The 20,679-nt window shown below is 38.8% G+C and overlaps 1 protein-coding gene across 2 annotated transcripts in view; it reads right to left on the bottom strand.

Annotated features, from left to right (window-relative positions):
* sel1l (SEL1L adaptor subunit of ERAD E3 ubiquitin ligase) overlaps positions 1 to 20,280 on the bottom strand; it is a 34,511-nt gene extending 14,231 nt beyond the window's left edge. The window contains exons 1-15 of one of the 2 annotated variants that reach the window (XM_041214532.1): positions 20,021 to 20,280; positions 15,670 to 15,707; positions 14,449 to 14,605; positions 12,553 to 12,720; positions 11,211 to 11,316; positions 10,351 to 10,513; positions 8,832 to 8,885; positions 8,367 to 8,426; positions 8,021 to 8,102; positions 5,398 to 5,552; positions 5,085 to 5,141; positions 4,246 to 4,314; positions 4,084 to 4,161; positions 3,138 to 3,200; positions 89 to 176 (exon numbers count right to left, since the gene is read on the bottom strand). In XM_041214532.1, the coding sequence (XP_041070466.1) occupies positions 89 to 176; positions 3,138 to 3,200; positions 4,084 to 4,161; positions 4,246 to 4,314; positions 5,085 to 5,141; positions 5,398 to 5,552; positions 8,021 to 8,102; positions 8,367 to 8,426; positions 8,832 to 8,885; positions 10,351 to 10,513; positions 11,211 to 11,316; positions 12,553 to 12,720; positions 14,449 to 14,605; positions 15,670 to 15,707; positions 20,021 to 20,105 (1,423 nt within the window). In that variant the 5' untranslated portion in view covers positions 20,106 to 20,280. The other variant, XM_041214533.1, reaches the window with a different exon arrangement.
* Positions 20,281 to 20,679: the final 399 nt, after the last annotated feature.

Below are 20,679 nucleotides of genomic sequence, written 5' to 3'. Positions count from 1 at the left end.
TGCTAGCCAAGAGCTATATATCTAGTATAGAACAGGTAAGGAAACTTCTAAACAAGTGTAGTAGTAAAGATAAGCAACAATGGCTTACTGTAATACATGGAACCCAGCTGGAGCTGTCCATCCACCCAACCCTGTTCAGCAGCTTTCTGAAAGTACTTCAGGGCCAATTCATGATTCTGTTAGAGGGAAAAATGATTACCTGCACTTACATTCAATCACATGCACTATATCAGATTTTCACCATCAATACAAAAGTGACAAGAAAAGCTACTTGACTCAGCAATCACCCAACATATACTCAACTGTACTTGAACTCATGCTTTTTGTCTCTATTACATTGCTTAAATGCATTCCAGTGATTTACTGTGCAAGTGCAAACAAAAATTTCAAAAGGGTGGGAGTACAAAAGTTTTAAATGGATCAATCTCCCATTCCAAAAAACTAGATTAACTGATTTGCACTAGTTGTTTTTCCATAGGCTCGATGTCTCAGCTGAAAATAATCACTAAATCTGTGGTGATTAATTCTTTTGTTTATTTGAATTTATAATTCATTTTTTACTTAGATTTTCATTTACATTTTCTGTTCCGATTTTGAAGAATGGGGATGTGATTTGCCACCATAGCTTGCATCTACATAGTGAATGAGGGAATTCTAGAGATTATGCCCCAAATGGTTGAAGGCATGCCTGCCAACAGTGGGGGTGGGGGAAGAGATGAAGAGGGGCACAATTTAGTGGAATGCAGAGTTCTTGGAAGGTTGTAAGCCTGAATATTAGTTAAATAACAAGGCCATGGAGGGATCCGAACAAACTGATGACAATTAAACAAAAGGTATTGCTGTCCTGGGAGTCAATACAAATCAGTGAACACCAGGATGATGGGTGAGTCTGACATGATGCAGTGTAGGTTATGGGCAGAGTTTTAGATAAGCTCACTTCTCAGGGTGCAATTTGGAAAGCTGGCCTTGAAAGCATTAAAATAAATAGAACTTAATTTTTCTATGGGGTGTGTGTAACAGCCCATTCCTAATTGTCTTAGAAGGCAGTGGCAAGTTGCCTTTTGAGAGAGGAAACAAATGCATGGAGTGTTTCAACAGGACACAGGCAATCTTAGAGGTGAAAAAGTCCAATGGAGAAGATACAAGGCAGAAGTTCAACTAGGGATCAAATAGAAGGGGGCTGTAAACAGCCTACTTCAGCCAGAAAGAATGACATGGAAAAAGATGGTATCAGTGATGAGTAAACAACTTTTGGCTTCTGTTTTCCCAACATATAACTGGAGGGAACTGCAACCTCATCCAGGGATGAATGTGAGACAAGCATCCTGATAGTGGAGGGGTTAAAAGACATGAAAGGCAGAGAAAGGCATCATTAAACATTCATTTGGAATCAGACATTAAATGTGGTCTGTACAGTATATTCAGTACAAGAGGGGGGAAGGTTTTGAATGGAGTTTATGATCCCTGTAGAGGCTGAATTTTGAAAAAAATTTCCAGCAACTGATAAAAGAACTGAAGGACAAGATTTCATGTTTTAAGACTTTACTGTAACAAGCAAATGATGATCAACATAGATCAAACATTACTTAACAGGCCACTTAGCACATCGAACTAATAAGGTACTTTCATATTAATTCATGCAATCATTATTACTTGTATAATGGAATTTGATTATGTCTTTGAAAAATCAGTTGACTTTGGTAGAGGAAATTGTGTGTCAGAAAACAGGAATCCAAGCAGTGTTGTGGAACTTATCATGAGCTAAACCTTAGCAAATAGTTGTTTTAAAATGTCCTCTTTAACCAAAGGTGAAACACAACATTCTGAAAAGGGGATGAAGTAGTCATGATAAACACTTCAGCTCAAAGGTATGTCCACAATATCTAGTTGCCATGGGGAAACTCAGAAACCCACTGAAGTGTCAGGTGCCAGTTTTAGCACCTTTTCACACTATCAGAGAAAGGACAGCTGCTGTTTGAGATGCAGAGACAAAGAAGTTACTACTGTGGGGAAGCGAACAGTTGTGATAACAATCAAGCAAGATGGTTGGAAAAGTTCAGTTTCTGTTAAAAGGGAACAGAACAGATGGGACTCCGATTTAGGGAACAGGAAGTCACTGAGGTGTGCCTTGCTGGTGATAATTGGATCTGGAAAGATCAAACCAAGTAGAATTGATTGTTGAAGGGCATGAGAAGTTCATCTGGTATGGTTGAAGAATGAGAGGTTGACCTGGTGTGGCAGGAAGTGAACCTGGAGAGCTGAATTACCGTGGGACAGTTCCTCCAATGCTACATATCTGCCAGATGCATGATGCTCACAGTGAAAGAGCTTCATAAGACATTTTGATTGCACAAATTAATACGAAAGTACCTTATTAGTTCAATGTGCTAAGTTGCCTGTTAAGTAATGTTGATCTATGTTGATCATCATTTGCTTGTTACAGTAAAGTCTTAAAACATGAAATCTTGTCCTTCAGTTCTTTCATCAGTTGTTGGAAATTTTTTTTTTTTTAAAATTCAGCCTCTACAGGGATCATAAACTCCATTCAAAACCTTCCCCCTCCTGTACAGAACTCATCTGAATTCATTTTATCATTTTAATTCTAAAACAAGCTCCTCATGCAGCATTAGAGTCTATTTTCTAGTAAATTTTGGTGAAGAACTTCTGAAAACTAGAAGTCAGAACATTATCTGTAACATCCTCAATTTTGAGGATATCTTGGTGGGCACAGAGGGTAAAAAAGGCAGGTCCAAGAAGCTCAATAAAAACTTGTAAAACTATGGTATGGGTATTCAGGATGAAAGATTTCCAGAACAGAATAGAATTTTGTTTTAATATATTGATCAAAAAAGTGTATAAATTGCATACACCCAATGGACTGAACAGTTGTTTTAGTTGGGAAAAAATAAGCAAATTTGAGTACATTGATTGCATGTTACAATACAGGAGGCCATAACCCATTGCTTCGCAGTTTGCTTGTCAGCTTGAAGGGCCATATGGTCTCTCCACAGGTCTCAAGACTTTGCAACCGAATAAATACAAAGTTGATGCAAAAATTGGGCTCTCCTCCCCACTTCCACCCAGATTATTCAGTCCATAAGCAGCCATAGCAATAAGACATGAACAGTAATACGTACCACTGGGACACCCTTTCCATACAAGTAAGCCATTCCAAGGCCACTTTGTCCAACTGGATTACCCTGGAAAATCAGCAAAAGTTACAGCTTGTCATAATGCTTTTAATCTTCAAATAAGGTTGAAAGCAGAGTGAAACAAATTGAGCCCAATCTCTACTGCATGCACAGGAATTGGAACAATGAAAGAAATTGTGGACTTGCTGTTATTCAGCAAGATCCCCAATTCATGGAAAGGTGTATCTAAATAAATATGCCAAATTAGTCTTACAAACAAACCACCGTTCAGAATCTCCAAACCAAGCTACTGGTGTGGACTGTTTACTGGATAGAGGATCTATCTAGTGATCCACCACATCCTCTCCAACTCTCAACACTGCACTATGTACTGGGCCCTTGCTAGAGTTGGATACTGCTTGTCCAGTTAAGAACATGCTTTAAAGCACTGACTTGTCAATTAACTAGCACCCCCACCATTCCCTGTGATGAGTTGAACAGAGGAAGCCAACTCAGTAATGGAATCCAATTAGTGACCCTGCCTGTGTGGCTCAGGCTTTGAAGTTGGTCATTGAGAGTTGAGCTGGTTTCAATCTTCCATCTAGGATACAACTGAACTGCTAAGCAAACCTAATTATCCTCCTGAGGCAAAAAGGGAGGGAAAAGCATCAACTGAATTTCACTCAAAGTAGAGGTACAAAGATTGGGGCAGTAAAGAGCTATATCCTCCATCTATAACTCAAGTTCTCTCACCTAGAAGGTTATGGATCAAATTCTTGGAGAGAACACTCCCATTCAACACAAATATTCTTTATCTCAAGGGACAGAAAACAATCCAAGATATTAACACATTTAAACACTTTCAAGCTTTGAAAAGCTTAATCAGGTTGGATGGGAAAAGTGAAAACCTTAAGCAAAATTAATTTGACAGCTATTTAAAAAACAAACTTACCATGTCTGCAGATTTCTTGAAATAATGAAAAGCAGTGTCATTATTCTGGGGCACAACATTACTACCCTCTGAGTACATCTGTATGTAAAAAAAAAAATCAGTCTTAAAATTCAGTTATAACCAGTCTGCATTTTACTAAGCATATTAATCTTAAGCATTTACCTTGCCAAGGAATGCCATTGCTTGGGAGTTCCCAGTTGCTGCTGCTTGATTAAAGTAATCAAAGGCTCTCTGTAAAAGATAAATAAATAAAGTAACTCAACATGTTACAAATTCATTTATCTACTTAGATTCAGTATTGCAGGTTGTTCACTTGAATAATCTGGTTACCCAAAATACTCCACACATACACAGTTAGAAAATAACACTTAGAACAGGGATCAAAGAATTCCTGCTGCTGAAAATAGGAAGTTGGATAGGTCAAATGTGGAGAATAGCAAGCTTTGAGCACTTGGCCAGCACAAGTTAACAGTTCATAACAATGGAATTTTATTCAAGAAACTCATTCTCAGCTCAAAGGCTGAATTGCAGTGTAGCTTAATCTGTATATGAATTTTTCAATTTAAGTTATCAGGTTAAAAACATACAAGTATAAAATCATTACATGTCATGGGATACCAGGCTGAAACAGAGTACACTACTTCTAGGAAATGTTGGTGAAGTGTGACTTCACTCCACGTATCCTTTGGAGTAAGCTTTAAAAAGTTTAGGCCCATTATTTTTCAGTCGATGACAGCACAATCTTTGGCTATTGATTACTTACCACAAGACAAGATGGTTTCATTCCTTTTTTAAAAAAGAATGATCTCAAACTATCACTGAAGTAATCTTTCTAGGAAAGAACCAGCGATCAACCATATAGGAAAAACACATTCTCCTAAAAAAATGCAGAGCCTGCATTGTTTAAAAAAGCTACCACTAGAAAATGCAGTAGAAATTACTCTCCCTACAACACCAAGGATATGCATTCCAATTTCTTAGGTGCCTTTGTAAACAGTTACCTGAAAATTTTGTTCCACACCTCTTCCTCCATGCAAATGCAATTGACCAAGTCCAACCTAAAAAAAAGACAACTATTTTGCAACTTTACTGGAGTCTTGGCTCTCTTCAAGATTCCAATTAAAATGTTTTGTCATGTTTGCAAGTTTTAGTTTAACAGGAATTAAAATACAAAAATGTTGTACGGCAATGCTGTGAAAGGGCAACAAGTACTAGACTTTCACATTTTAGCTATGATGGGAAATTTAGATTTAGCACTAAAAATGTTTAGTTTTATGCAGATTATTTCATTGAGACAGAATTTGAATACAAAACCTGTGCTTGGACATCTCCCTTTTCAGCCAGGAACTGGTAATATTGGATTAAATCATCTTCCAGCATTCCACTGCCAACACCTGAGTTTTCAGCTTCATCAAGAAGACGAATTCTCTGAACAACATTACCACCAGTCAAAGATATATCATTGGCAACTAAGGAAGAAATTCAACCATTTAAAAATTAGTGAACTACTTCACTGGCACATGATGATACGATTGAAGGACAGCCTCCAGAAATAACATTGTTTTACTGTGAATCTGGAATTAGCAATTATATTAAAACTTCTAATTAATTCAAAAGCATTCAATTTCTGGCATGTGGAAGGGTATAAAGCAAGGTAAAAATAATCTGCTCTGCTATCCATCTCATACTGGAAAACTTTCATCTAAAAGAGATGCCCCAAGCCTTGCTCACAAAGCAATAGGGTTATTGCAGTAACAAACATATTTGCAGGCACAAATCTATAGGTAACCATAAACACAAGATTAAATGTAAAAAAGATTAGAGCAGAGAGCAGGATAGACATGACAGTTGTGTGGAATTCATTTCCAGGTTAGTGGTTGAGGCAGAAACTAGGTCAACATTCAAGATTAGAGTGGATAAGTGGATAAAGGGAAAGAGTTGAAAGGATACATATTTTGAAATGCAAGATCCTGAAGGGACTTGACAGGGTGGATGCTGATGCTGAAAGGATGTTTCCCTTTGGAGAGACTAGAACTAGGGACCAGTTTCAAATAAGGGTCTCCCATTTAAGACAGATGAGGAGAATTTTTTTATTTGAGGGTCAAGTGTTTTTGGGACTCTTCCTCAGAGCAGTGACAGCAGGGTCACTGAATATTGTTAAGGCAGAGGTAGATCGGTTACTGAGGTGGGGGTGGGGTGTAGGCAGAAACAGTTGAGGCCACAATCAAATCAGCTAAGATCTATTATATGATGGAACAGGCTCAAGGGACTGAATGGCCTAATCCTCCTATTTTGTATGCATGTTCAGTACAGGAATAGGATGTGAATATAATGATTTGCTCCCATGTAGAGCAAATGCTGACATCGACTGGTTAAGCCAAATAGCTAATTTGTGTTGCAACTTCAATATACATGCATTATGTTTTTAGCAATGTCAAGCAGATATGTATTCTGGGAAATTTAATGATTTCAGTATTCTGACCAAGAATTTGACCAGGACTTTATAAATAAGTTTGTTTTACTGGTGTCGTGGGAATGCAGGTATAGTATCCTTTATCCACAACCCTTGGGGATTATTGCATTTTGGTATCCATTTTCAGGTTTTGGATCTAACATATATATGGTAGGCCTCAGCTCACATTACAATAGCCCAAGGCTAGCCCATCTTATAGTCTATGAATAGATGGTTGTTTCTCCATTTTTCTTCTTACCTGCTGCTAACACTTATTACACTTGTAATATTATATTGCCTTACTAACATACAAATTAACTGCATAGCTGTTCAGCAAAGTTCAGTTTTCAGATGAACGGATAAAGAATATTCTACCTGTAGTATTTTATTGGCTGGTGGCAGCAAAGGATATTTAATCCAAGGACTGCAACCTCCGAGCACACATACCCAACATAATTTGCAACCAAAATACATGTCAGCTTCCACAGTTTTACTATTTGCTTTGTTTTATACTATTGGAGAAATGAGTCAAGTAGTTACCAATTTTGGCAAGTTAGTAAACAAGTTAACTGCAGAAGGCTGAGAAAGTGAAAATATTCTAGCTGCTAAATTCTTTGTTACAATTATGAAAATATTCCTTTTAATAATCTTACCTTTAGGACAGAACAATTTGAACCAGTCAATGAAGTGTGCAGGAGGGCATGCCATGAGCAGCACCAGGCATGCCTAAAAATGAGGCAACCTGGTGAAGCTACACAGAACTACTTACATGCCAAACAGCAGAAGCAGCGTGCAATAGAAAGAACTAAGTGATCCCACAACCAACAGATCAGACCCAAGCTCTGCAGTCCTGCCACATCCAGTTGTGAATGGTGATGGACAATTAAGCAGGAGGTGGCTCCACAAATATCCCCATCCTCAAAGTTGGGCCAGCCCAGTACATCAATGCAAAAGACAATGCTGAAGCATTTGCAACAATCTTCAGCCAGAAGTGCCTAGCAGATTATCCATCTCAGCCTCCTCCAGAGGTCCCTGGCATTACAGATGCCAGTCTTCAGCCAATGCAATTCACACTACATGATAATGAAACAGCTGAAGGCACTGGATACTGCAAAGGCTATGGGCCATGACAGCATTACAGCTACAACACTGGCACCTAACCAACAATGTGGAAAATTGACCAGGTATATTCTGTCCACAAAAAGGAGAAATCCAATGCAGCCAATTACTGCCCCAGTGTGCACTCTATCATGAGCAAAGCAATGGAAGTTGTTGACAATGCTTACTCAACAATAACCTGCTCATTGATGCTCAATTTGGGTTCCGCCAGGGCCACTCAGCTCCTGACCTCATTATAGCCTTAGTCAAAACATGGACAAAAGAGCTCAATTGAAGAGGCGAGGCAAGAGTGCATGCTCTGGAAATTAAGGGAGCAGGAGCCCTAGCTAAACCACACAATAACCCAACATTAATTTGATTGCTTACCATAATTTGCCACTAATTTGTAATGAGTTAGTGCAGATTCACAGCTCTGAGGGACTCCAATGCCAGCCCAATATCTATAACCCTGAAGGATTACAAATAGATGTATTATTGAAAAACACATTGTAACTATGCCCAGAGTGGATTATTAAAATTCACATTCCATAGCACAATTTGTAAAATGAAGCACTAAGCTGAACAGAAGGCAATTATGCTACTGATCCTTTTGATCCAGCTATTAATTTTAATATTTTTCTCCCATTGTGCTGGTAAATCAAAAGCATTTGCAGTGTGAATTTTTGCATATTATACAGCATGTACTGTTTACAACTTATGGGCATTTACTTACCAAAATCATGTGTGACAACAAGTTTCCTCCAAGTGCTCCAAAGGTGTAAAATACCAATGCCTTTAAAAGTGAAAGCAGAAAGACTTGTGAATTTTGCTGCATGTAAGCTTACAAGACCATATTCAGAAAGGATAATTGAGTGGGCGGATATAATAAAACAAGTTTAGTAAACAGTGTTATCTGGCACTAAATCAGAATTTCTGATGTTCCCCAATAGCCAACCAGAAGCAATTATGAAGTTATCAGGAACCTGTGCACTTATTTTATACTTCAAGTTATATTTTAATGTATTAAGACTAGGAGTTTAAAAACAATTATTTACTTCCTGAGTACTTGCATATTAGTTTATGCTACAAGTATTATTGTACTGTATTCCAATGGTAAATGGAACTCTCCAACCAGCATCTTTGATTAACCAGCACCACCCTTTCCCACGCATGCCAGATAATAAAGAATTTACAGTACCTTAGCTTGACTTGAGTGGACTCCCACTCCAGATGCATAAAGGAATCCAAGGGCCTAGGAAGAACACAAGTCAGTAGGTATGTTGAAAAGGTCTCAAAATTATAATAGCCTCTTATCTTTTTCCCCTTCACAAAAAAGCAAGCTACATTAAAGAAAAATGATTGATCCAATCGTTTAAAGCAGTTGATGCATGAGAAGACAACTAGTCTCCTACAAATGTTTTGAAATCAAGTGAAAATTATTTAGCCATTTGTCATACAAAATTTTACACAATATATTGTAAAAAGTGAGAATCTTGGGAGGTATGTCTGACATTTCATATTCAATATTGCATCATGCACTTCTACTGTACAAACTGAGCCCAAGGAGGAAAGACTAGGAATGACCAACAGCATGTTCAAAGGCAAGGGTTTTAATTGAGAGAATCAAGAGATGAATACAGAGAGGCAGAGGTGTTTAAGAATAGAGTTCCAGAGCCTAGGCAAAATGAAAGCATGCCCAATAGCAGAGCTTGTGGGGGAAAAAAAGTGCATAAGAACCTGGAGTCAGTGGAACAAAGCTCACAGGGGACATTATGAGTGCTGGATATAGTTGGAAAGATAAAAAAGGAATCAGACCATGAGGGATTATAAACACAAATGAGAATTTTAAATTTGAAGGCATTTGAGAAACCAGAAATTTAAATACAGGTAAGTGAGGACTGACAAAATAGCATATGGGAAGAGTTTTGAATGAGTTGGAGGAAGGGCAGAAACAGTTGGGTGTTACAAGTACAAGCTTTTGAAACTCTGCTCAGTTTCAAATAGAATACAGAAGTCAAGTCTGAGACTGTGGTCATGGAAGAGCTTTTTGTGCAGGGGCCAAAGATAATGGCTGATAAGAGTCAATGGAGGTGGTTGATGACCAAAATGGGAGAGAACACCAAGTGCCACAAGCATATATGTAGAAACTGACTATCTGCAGACGTTGCTATGATAAGCCTAAATGCAAGCTCATAAGAACTGAAAATTAAACTTTTTATTCTGTTGCTGACCAGAAAGGCAGTTACAGTAATGGCTTCCTAGATGAGAGGAATCCTTGGGTGACTCAATCTACATGCTCATACCCCCTTTCTTAATTTAAGGAAACAATTTCAGATCCGGATCAACAATAACCATTTCAAAAATAAAATGTTTTGTTTTTATATTTCAAGTTGTCAAGGACAAAACTATAATGCAGTTTTTCCATACTAAAAACATTTAAGAACTTTGTATAGAACATTTCAGATGATGTACAGTGTTATAAGTAAAACTTTAGTAAAATCTGATTTTTCAATCTCAACGTTATATATTTAAAATTCAGGTTTCGTTGTATAAATTGTAGCACCAAGAGGGGTTTAATGTAATACTATAAATCTATATTACAACACATTACCATTCAGATTTTGAAGCTCAGATCATATTCTTCAAATTAGTCAGTGCCAACATCATTTAAGGCAAGAACCAATGAAGAATTTGCGATGTAGTTAAAGCACACCTACTGTTTGACCTTTTGGAGAGCCCTGCTCTGCAATTGTCTCAAAGAAATTCTTAGCTGCTCCAATGTTCAACTTCAGGTAATCACCCAACAGCATGGCATAGCCCACTTTCTCCATGGCCTTGGTATTTCCCATATCAGCTGCTTTCACAAGTATTTTATAGCCTCTAGATCAAAAAACAAAGATAAATGGAAGCAGCACACAATTAAATGGTTATGACTAAGGCAATGGTGAGACAGTTAAGTAGCTGAAATATTACATTAATCCAACAATTTAGTGCTGGAGTTTGCATGTTGCCAAGTTTAGGGGCAAGCACACTCCATGCTGACAAATTTAGCATTGTATACTCCCACCCTCATATGTTTCCTTACTAGCAAAATGCCACATTTTGCTTTGAATAGTTAAGTCCCTGGAAGTTGCTTATGTTCCTAATGATCTCCGCCCTACTTCCAGCATTTAAAATTTAAAAAGCCATCAATTTAAAATACTTACACCATGTTTTGGTACCTCTAAAGGGCCACAAGAGGCAAGACAACACTCAGGCCTCCTGTGCTGCTAGAGCTATAACCCAGGACATTAAAGGTTATGGTTGAGGTTGTACCTATAAAATTAGTAAATCAAACTCTCTCGACTGGAACATCAATACAAAAACAGCAGGCAGCACAATACTTAATTTCAGTGGGGTAGAGGAGCAAAAAAAATCGGAAAGTCCACCTTCCAAGGATTGTTATGCCTGAACCCCTACTAGTTGGTCAGAGATGTGTACTTTTGACCACTGTACCCTCACAAGCAAAGACAGTTGAATAGCACCAAGCAAACCATGGGTGGGGACAGGGAATTTATAATTCAATGAGGATGCTTACTCTTTTTTTTGATTTTTTTTACTTGTACTGTTTATCATTTTCATTGCGGTATGATAAAGTCTCTCTGCTTCCTGTGCAAGTTTTCTTTGACTGGCTTCTTCATCAGCTTGAAGGCAAAACAAAAATCATTTAGTTCTTCAGAACAGCAACACGATTAATTAGAAGTTAACCTAAGATTACAAAGCTTTTTTAAAAACCTATATAAAAAGATGGCTATAATCTAGATATTCAGTAAAGAACTATTTGAACATATTCATCCAATGTAACAGTACATTAGGTTTCTAAAACACCATTGTAATAAGATAACTCAGGAACCAAAGCTTTCCTACAAGTCAATAATTCACTTCCTTTCAAGGAAAATATTTTGTAGAAGTGAAATCTTAAAGGGATTGGTCGTTTAGATAGTTATGCACTGGGCATATATTAGGCTAAATTGTAGATCTCAAACAAAAGCCAAAACAATTTGAATTCACAGAATTTAACTTTCAGATACAAAAACTAGGGAGGAAAAATAATCACGAGATGTAACATAAATAATGTAAAAGCTAACCATTTCATGCATATTTTTAAATGTACTTCATGGTTGCTGCACATTTTTGTGGATAAGTATTTGTCACTACACAGAATGAAGCACGAGCCAAAAAACAATCACTGGTATTTGAAGGCATGAAAGCCATGTTGCTTAGAAAAACAGGTCAACTGTTCACATGGAAGAACTTGTAGTCAGTATGCTATTATTTCAAATGAGTACAACATTCAGTATTTTGTAAACTACATACCCAGAGTGTAGCCACATACTTAGAATAATGTTATTTTACACTGTGGTAAATTGTTCAGTTAAGAGAAAGGTAAAACAGTTTAGCTGCAAAGGAAGGCACAAACATGTTGGCCAACATTGTTTCAAAACGCTTAAGATAAAGGAAAGGGAGTTTAAAAAAATAATTAAATAGACAGGCTTTACATATAGTTAACAATGTTTTTTCAAAATGTCTCCATGTTTCAGCCCTTTAATTCAGACAAACATCACAAGTGATTCTAACCTCATAATTGTGGTTGTCATGAGCTGTGCCAAAATGTATCACCCCACCCAACAAACAAATTTTGCCCTCAATTCCATTACAGCCCAATATCAAAATTTATTAAAATCAGTGACTGATCTGCTCATTACACAGAGGAAGTTCAAATTCTACAGATCCCAGCACCACACTTCAGAATTTAGAAAAACTTAAGTCTTGAATTTAACATTCACGCTTTTAGTATATTAGGGTTTTCCAACTGAAGTTCAAAATTCTTGTATACAAAAGGCTCAGATATATAAACTACACTTGAGAAAAGTCCTCACTTTCACAAAATCCCCACTTGTGGTCCTGATTATAGTTGTAGGTTGTTGCACACCAGAATCGGTCATCATCTCGTCCATCAGTGGTGCAGCTAAAATATTCCTGGTCCATAAATAGGAAAGGAAATATGCAGGGCTCCCCATCAGCAGTGCCACCAATTGCTGTTTGATCTAAAATGAATCAAATTTTTTTTCCATTTAAATCAGAAAATAAAATCTCAGAAGCCAAGGAATGCAACTGAATACTCTCATTATATGTGCCAGATTGCATACACTATTGAAACCAATAAGCTCTCAAATATTCTTAGATGTTATGTGAAAAACGGAACTACTGATTACAGAATACAAGTTTCAAGTTCTGGCGTGTTGGTTATCATAAGTATTAACAATATAATTGAGGGTGAAAAACAAAGGAGGCAAGAAAGCAGAACAAGATTATGAACTATACGAAAAGATTTTTTTTTTTAAAATCAATTCCAGAAGTGAAAACAGATTTTTGAATAAAACATTTAGGGCAAGACCAATGAAGTAAAGCTATTGCCTTTAAAAATCTCCAACTTGCAATAAAAATCCAACACTTTTGTGCAATTAAAAATCAATCTTTTCAGATCATTATTTCAAAATTGGAATAAAATTTCACAATATAGATGGCACATGAAGTTTATTCAAAAGGTTATGGTCAAAATTAGGTTAATGTCAAATAAATCCCAGAGAAAAATGGAATCAAATAAAAGTTACATCTTGCTAGTTCAAATAGTACATTATGAATATATGCATGCACTTATTTGTGCTTTATAACAAACCTCTGACTTAAGATTCTTTAATCAATATAAAAGGCCACGTGACACCATAACTTTGAGCCAAATATGCCATTGCACAAATAAGCCAAGAAATAAAAGCATCTAAATCAGATACATAGGTAAAGTTTCACTCCAAATTCTCAACTATTTGCACCCTATTTCAACTTTTCCACAACTTTGGGCTACTTCCGCATTTTAAGCCAAGATTTCAGACTTTGCAGCTATATTTACACAAGGACATGAAATATTTCACCAGGAGCCAAAATGCTCCTTTCACAAATAAAATATTGGCACTTGGCCAGCTGTTTACACTTTCCCATACTGGAAAAACATCTAAAATTACCTAAACTGTACTTAAAATATTAAGTCGGATTAACTGATCAAGTGATTAGATTTAATATTTTGGAAACATCCTGACAAGAGTAAACTAAATTTATTTTTGCCTCTCTCTCCAACCTTTGTATGAGACAACAAAAACTCTTCGTATACGTGGCACAATAGTAATCATGGGGGAAGGAAAGGGAAAAAACACCTGCATAAGCCATCACTAACTTAGGCCCATTACAGCTAACAACTGATATGATCGACTATTCTATTTTTAGATGCAGAAGTTTCAGATGGAGTCAAATTCAAGCTGCAACCAGCAGCAAGTTTTAACTTGGGAGAGAAAAAAATGTTTTACAAAGCCACTAGAAGTAAATCCATAGAATTCTGCACTTATTGGTATAATCCTAGATTTGCTAAAGTATAGCCTATACATCACAACCCCAATTTGGAACTGACCAATGTTCAGCAAATTTAATACTTTACACTGCATTCCACTGAACTTGAAAATTGAATTCTAGTAGAAAGTGAATATATAAACAACTAGTCAAAAACATTTACAGATATCCACATTGGTATATTACTGTCAATAGAGATTCCCTCTGACGTTCAAGTTAATCTTCCCCTTGACTTTTTCACCCATATGGTTTAGCTTGGCACCAAGTAACACATTTTGTCTCTGGGCCACTGAGCAGCCACCTGGAGTTAAGGCTCTTTTAAGGTTGTTTTCAGAAGGTCACTTAAGGTTGGTCAAATAGGTGATATTCACTCTTACCTTTAACATTGTCCACACTGTCAGTGGCTGGACTCTCTTCATCAGAAGTATGCTGGTGTTCTTCATCTTTATCTTCCCAGAGATCTGCTTTGGAGTTTATGATCTGCCCAGCAACTACACGCGCTCCAGTTGGATGATCTTCCTTCTGCTCATCTGTCTAAGAGGTGACATACACACAAAAGGTAAAGTTCAAATCAAATCTTCTCATACAATTTTCCTTTTTTACATAAATACCAGAAGGGCTGTCTCCAGAACAGAAAAAAACACTTTAACATCTAAAGATTCTAACAGCTGCATGTCTCAAAGAATACCAGGGCAGAATATGAAAAATCATATGTACTTTACTGCTTTTAAACGGTAGAACACTACTTTCAAACAGTAAGTGTTAAAAATTAAACTAATGTGAATATAGAGAGTTGAAAATTAGATTTGCCAGTGATGAAAGTAACCACACCAACCTGAAACATCACAACTTCAGAGCATCATTGACAAAAGTCTGGTTGATAATCAGGAATAGAACATACAAATTAGAAGCAGGAGTAGGACATTCAGCCCTTCAAGCCTGCTCTCCCATTCAATGAGATCATGGCTGATCTGATTTTAATCTCAAGTATACATTCCTGCCTACCCCAACAATCTCCCTCCTTGTTTACCAAGAATCTATCTAGTTCTCCTTAAAAATTTTCAAAGACTCTGTCTCCACTGCTTTCTGAGGAAGAGAATTCCAAAGACTCTCAACCCGGAAATAATTTTTCCTCATTTGTCTTAAATGGAAGACTTTTAAAAAACAAAGTGACCCCTAATTCTAGATTTGCCCAAAACATTAGGGGACAGTACATCAAATCTACAGTTTGGAAACAAGCCATTCAGCTCAACCAATGCTGGCATTTATGCTCCACATAAGCCTTCTCTATCCATTATGTGACCCTATCAGCATACTTGTCTATTCCTTTCTCCATTATATTCTTATGCAGGGCTTTTTAAATGCATCTGTTGTTTGCCTCAACTACTCTGAGGTAGCACCTTCCACAATCTTGCCATTCTGGGTGAGGAAGTTTCTCCCCAGTTCCCCATTGAATTTATCATGGCTATAATAGAGCAAAAAGTTTGTAAACAGCACTTGCAAAGCTCAGTTCCAGCACTCCAAGGCCACAAAGTCCTACATCAATAGTGCCCATCTGCAACCTTTTTTTTGCTGTGATTGGTCACATGAAAGATTACCTTTGAGTCCAGTGATTCACTGTCAATTTCTTGTATATCTATGGAAGCAGAAGGAAAAGTGTCATTTGCCAGCCAGGGTAATGATACCTTTACAATTACATAGGCTAAATGCAGACAATCTAAAACAAAGCAATCACACTAATAGTTCATTTAACCATGTACTGAAAAATCATCACATCTTGGACTGATCAAAAAACTCAATTTTTGCCAGAAGTATTTGCGATTCATTTAAAATACAAATTCCTTCCAAAACATATTCATAAAAGAGGGCTCATGCACAAATTATTTACATTATTTGTGTTTGTTTATCTGCAGCACAGAAATTTTGCTGCTGTTTATTCAGCCTATCCAGAAAGTCAAAAATCCATTTCTAAAATGGTTTGTCATGCTATAGAAAAACAAACATTACATAGGAATATGCAAGAGAATGCTGCATGACTGATTACATTCCTGTTCACTAACGGCAACTGGCCTGGTTAGGAACATTAGCATAAGGTTGAATAAGTCAGGTACAACATGTTTCTGTGATCAATTAAAAGAATGACTTGGTCCATTATGAAGATTTGGAACCAATTAACAATCTGACCTCTACTACTGATGTGGGGCTGCAAATATTCAATCTTGTATTTATATCTTTGTTCAATTGGAAACATATAGATTTGTCTGGGAACATTTAAAAATTAACAAGTGTTAAAAGTTAGAATTTGGATCAACCAAAGATCTTCAATATTCTGGGAGGCTTTGATAAGGTAGACAGATATTTCCACTTGAAAGGGAGACAAAGTAGGGGCTATAAATACAAAAGACTCGATAAATTGAATAGCAAATTCAGCAGAAACTTTAACAAGAGTGTGGAAGTTGCCCCCCCACCCCCACCCCATCAAAATAGTTGACACAAAGAACAAATATTTTGAAGGGGAAATTAGGCAAACAGGAAGGAATAGAAGGTTATACTAATAAAAGGGGCAAAGGAATCTCATGATGTATAGACATTGGCATGAACCAATTGAGAAATTGCTTTTTGTGGTGTACGTTCTAAGTAAGAGTCCACTTGAATTATAAGAGATCTCCAGTTGGAAGTAGTAATCCCAATGGGTGGGCGGGGGGGGGGTGATCTGCTCATTCCAGATTAACTAATTTACCAAAGTAGGGCATTATTCTATCCGAATCTCTACACACTGTACTGAAATGACTGGGAAAGCAGCACATTTAAATTCTATACAACTCTTGTCTAGACCATAAAGTTCCACAATAATCTGTTAGACAGCCCTCAACTTTTTTTATATAAGCCTATAACAGGAAAATTTCTCTTCAAGGTGAGCTGTCCAATTAAAATGTAATATTTACCTCACATTCCAAGTTTGCTAAAGCATAATCCTCAGCCACATTGTTTCTGTAGCAAGACCAATAGATTTCACAATTACCAAACAGAAGTAAACTGAAAGATTCCCATGAACAAGTAGCACCAAGTTAAAAATTTCACTAATTTATTAGCAGTCTGCATGTAGTTACTGTCAATCAATTTCCTTTCTGAGCTTGTGCTCCATGCTCTCCCACTTTTAACATCCAGCTTCTCACACTTCCCTGCAGTAATTTTACAATCACTTTGCAGTCTCAGCCCTATTTCCGATCTTGCCAGCTTCTCTGCCAAACCCCTTAATACACATTCATCTCATAGGTAGAGTGCAAAGTGTACAGGAGACAGGGAATAAGACATGACCAAAGAAAAATGTCAAAAGCAGTTCTTCAGAGGTGGAGGTAAGGGGAATAAATGGGGAAAGAAGCAGACAAAAAAGAGGCCAAGGTGAAGAGGGAGGCTTCTGTGCCATGGATTCTTGATATGTAGCAAAATTCATTACACTTAAGTAAATCCAATTCAAGGTATGAGAAATCTATACCCACCTGAGTTGCTAGTCACTCAATGAAGTACACAATGTTCCTTTAGAGATTCATCTCATGTTCAACCAGCTAGGGCTTGCCTAATTAGCAGGGCTTTAGCCTGCAGGATTATCCAAATCAGACTCAAAATAACTCCTTTCCCATGAAGTAGGTTTCCTTCCCCAGTTCCATCAGTGAGCCACCCTTGATTAGTGCAAAAAGCAACCTGACTGGTTTGCTAGTCCATTACAAAGCGTTGCATTGGTTCCCATCGGTTGCCAGGCAGGTCATGATGGATCCACTTCAACCCAAGGATAATCAAGCATGCCCCTCCAATAAAGAAGTTACCAACTTGTCATTAGACAATCAACAAGCATGGATTGAAGTGTAATAGGCTCCTCACATTTTATCGTGAATTATGTTGTTCTGAGTACATTGTCACCACCCTCCAGGCTACTGTACAGAATACCCTCCCTCCCACCAGAAAGTCTGAAGCTACAGCAGCAACTGCTGGATCTCTGCAACCCAACATGGCAGGTGCCAAACCCTAGACAAGAACAAATCACACCAGCTTTCAGGTAACAACTGTTAGCACTCATTGGCACAACATTTCCTAATTAACAGGAAGATAAACAGCTTCCTTTACAAGACAACTTACATTATGCCAGTCACCTCAAGATCTCCAAATGCAATGTCACATAGCTGCTGATCAACTACTTAGTCCAAATCATCATGGCTTTTGGAATAGGACTTGTCAACTGTTGGGTTGACTGTTCCCTCCAGGGAACTCAGTGACAACTAGGTATTTACAGGGCTCTCTTTGCCAGTATCCCCTTACAAATGGATAGGAGGCAGAAAGCCTGTACACTGCACCCCAGCAGCCCTGAAGGATTATTTAGCTACACAAGAAATAGGAACAAAGTAGCCCTTCAAGCCTGCTCCACTATTTAGCAAGATCATGGCTGCACCTCAACTCCACTTTCCCATCATACTCCAAAAAAATTCATCCATCTAAGCCTTGAATATATTCAACGACTGAGCATCCACAGCCCCCTGGGGTGCAAATTTTCAAGTTTCACAACAATGGGAACTTTCACATGTCCATCCTAAACAGCCAACCCCCTTATCCTGAGACCCTTAGCCTTAGTTCTTCACTTAGTAGCCAGCAGAAACAGCCTCAGCACATACCCTGTCAAATGCTGTGGTACATCTTTGACAACATATCCTTAGATTGCATTTAAAATTTACTGTTACTGATTTGCACCCTTTGCCTCTTCTCAATAAAGCCATGTCCAGGCCAGTACCAATATCTGCCAGGACTCAAGTCCTGATGCGTATCAACAATTTCAAAAGGCATCCCCCAGAAGCCAGAGGAAGTAAAAACTGTTCTCCCCCACTCCTTCCCACCACATGGTTGTTTCCTAGTACTGAAAATTCACTTTAAAGTTTAAAAAGCAAAGCAAAACAAAATTATCTCCAGCTATGATAGTTTGACATCAAGACAGAACCGTTTGTAAAGCAACTTATAAGGATGTGATTTTTGTCGAGATAAAACTGATTTTTGCCATATCAGTGAGGCATGACACTGTTTTATAAACAAAGCTAACATCTCCTTGAAAGCACAAAACACATGGAATATGGGAGGCAACTTTACATTAAAACATAATTCACTTTTGTAATCATCATGCTTCAGATGGAAGGGGAGGGTGAGCATGCCCATTCATATAATCTTCTTTACCTCATTCTTCATCAGCAAGCTTGACATAAAACTTGAACAAAATGCAACATGTGGTTTCTGCTGTATCTACACACAGCAATTCCTGATCAAGTGCTACTCGGTTTTCTCATGTTCGAGTATTGATACACTGGACCCTTTCTGATATTCGAAGTCTCAAAAAGACCACGTTGAAATTACAGTGCCAGGGTGCTGGCATCACTGATAAGGTCTGTCTTAAATTACCACCACCAGTTGCCCGCAGCAGGTTGATTCGGCGAAGCGGCTCGCTGGTCGAAGATATCAATGAACCAATTGCAGTTTACGACCGCCTTTTACAATTAAAAGGCTGTCAACGTGCCATGGGTGAGATCGGAATAGCCACTCTACCAGTGGCCCAAGATTACTCGAATAATATAAGCATGAGGACTAAGATAAGGACCAGACTACCCGAGGTTGTGGGATAATAATAAGAACCGGTGCAGTACAAAAAGCCACTACAACATAATTAGTGCTGGCAATAGGTGAGATTTCATGGGGATGACCGGCTGCATCTGTCAGAGCCCAACTCCCAGCCCCAGCCCCCATTACCCCGTCAGTGTCCAGTGACAGGTCAAATCAATAAGCGGGGGTTGGGGGTGGGGTGGTTGTTGGTGGTGGTAGTAGTAGTGGGCTGGAGCTGGGCCTTGGGTCCCAGCCTCCTTTCCCAGATGGAGGAAGAGGCGCCTCTCCCAGAGGAACAGGCCTCGGGTTACTCACCCCCTGAAACGGCCTTCAGCCCGGACACCAGGAGCAGCAGCAGCAGCGGCCAAATGCGGACCTTCCTTATCTGATTTCCACTCATCTCTCCCTTGTCTGCGTTTCCTCCCCCTCCCTCTCCCACACCCACTCTCTGGTAGCGGAGCTGTGGCCTTTTCCTTTTCTTCCTCCTTCTCCTTCTCCCCGCTAACACAACTTCCTCACTCAAACCACTTCAGCCATGGCCGCTCCGCACCTTTATAGCTTCCACCGCGCCGTCACCCCCGCCGCGCTGACCAATCAGCCGCTCCCACACATTACCGGCAGCGGCGGCTGCGTCGCGACGCCACGTCTCCCGCTACATGGCCCTTCGCTATTGGACGTTCCCTGCGGCGCGCCGGCGGCAGCCAGCCTATGAGATCACGCGTCCCTGGCGCCCACCCTGCGCACCCGCGAGGGTGGTGGGGGGGGGCCCTCCAGCTGTTGACCGAGGAGGGAGTCGCGCGAGAGATCTCGGGGCAGGTCCGTTTCGATCCCCGCCCTCTGGGAGGCGGGGCTTGAGAAGGTGCCGGGAAGGGGCATGACTGTGGGGGTATCTGCGGCACGGTGACTGCAGCGGTCTCGCCTGACGCAACCGAAGGCATCCTCACGTAGGCTGGGGGTGCTGCGCATGCGTGCAG

This window comes from Carcharodon carcharias, chromosome 20 (genome assembly GCF_017639515.1).
Source record: "Carcharodon carcharias isolate sCarCar2 chromosome 20, sCarCar2.pri, whole genome shotgun sequence".
Lineage (NCBI taxonomy): Eukaryota > Metazoa > Chordata > Chondrichthyes > Lamniformes > Lamnidae > Carcharodon > Carcharodon carcharias.
Note: the sequence above shows the minus strand (reverse complement) of the source record. Positions and strands in the feature narration are given on the sequence as shown.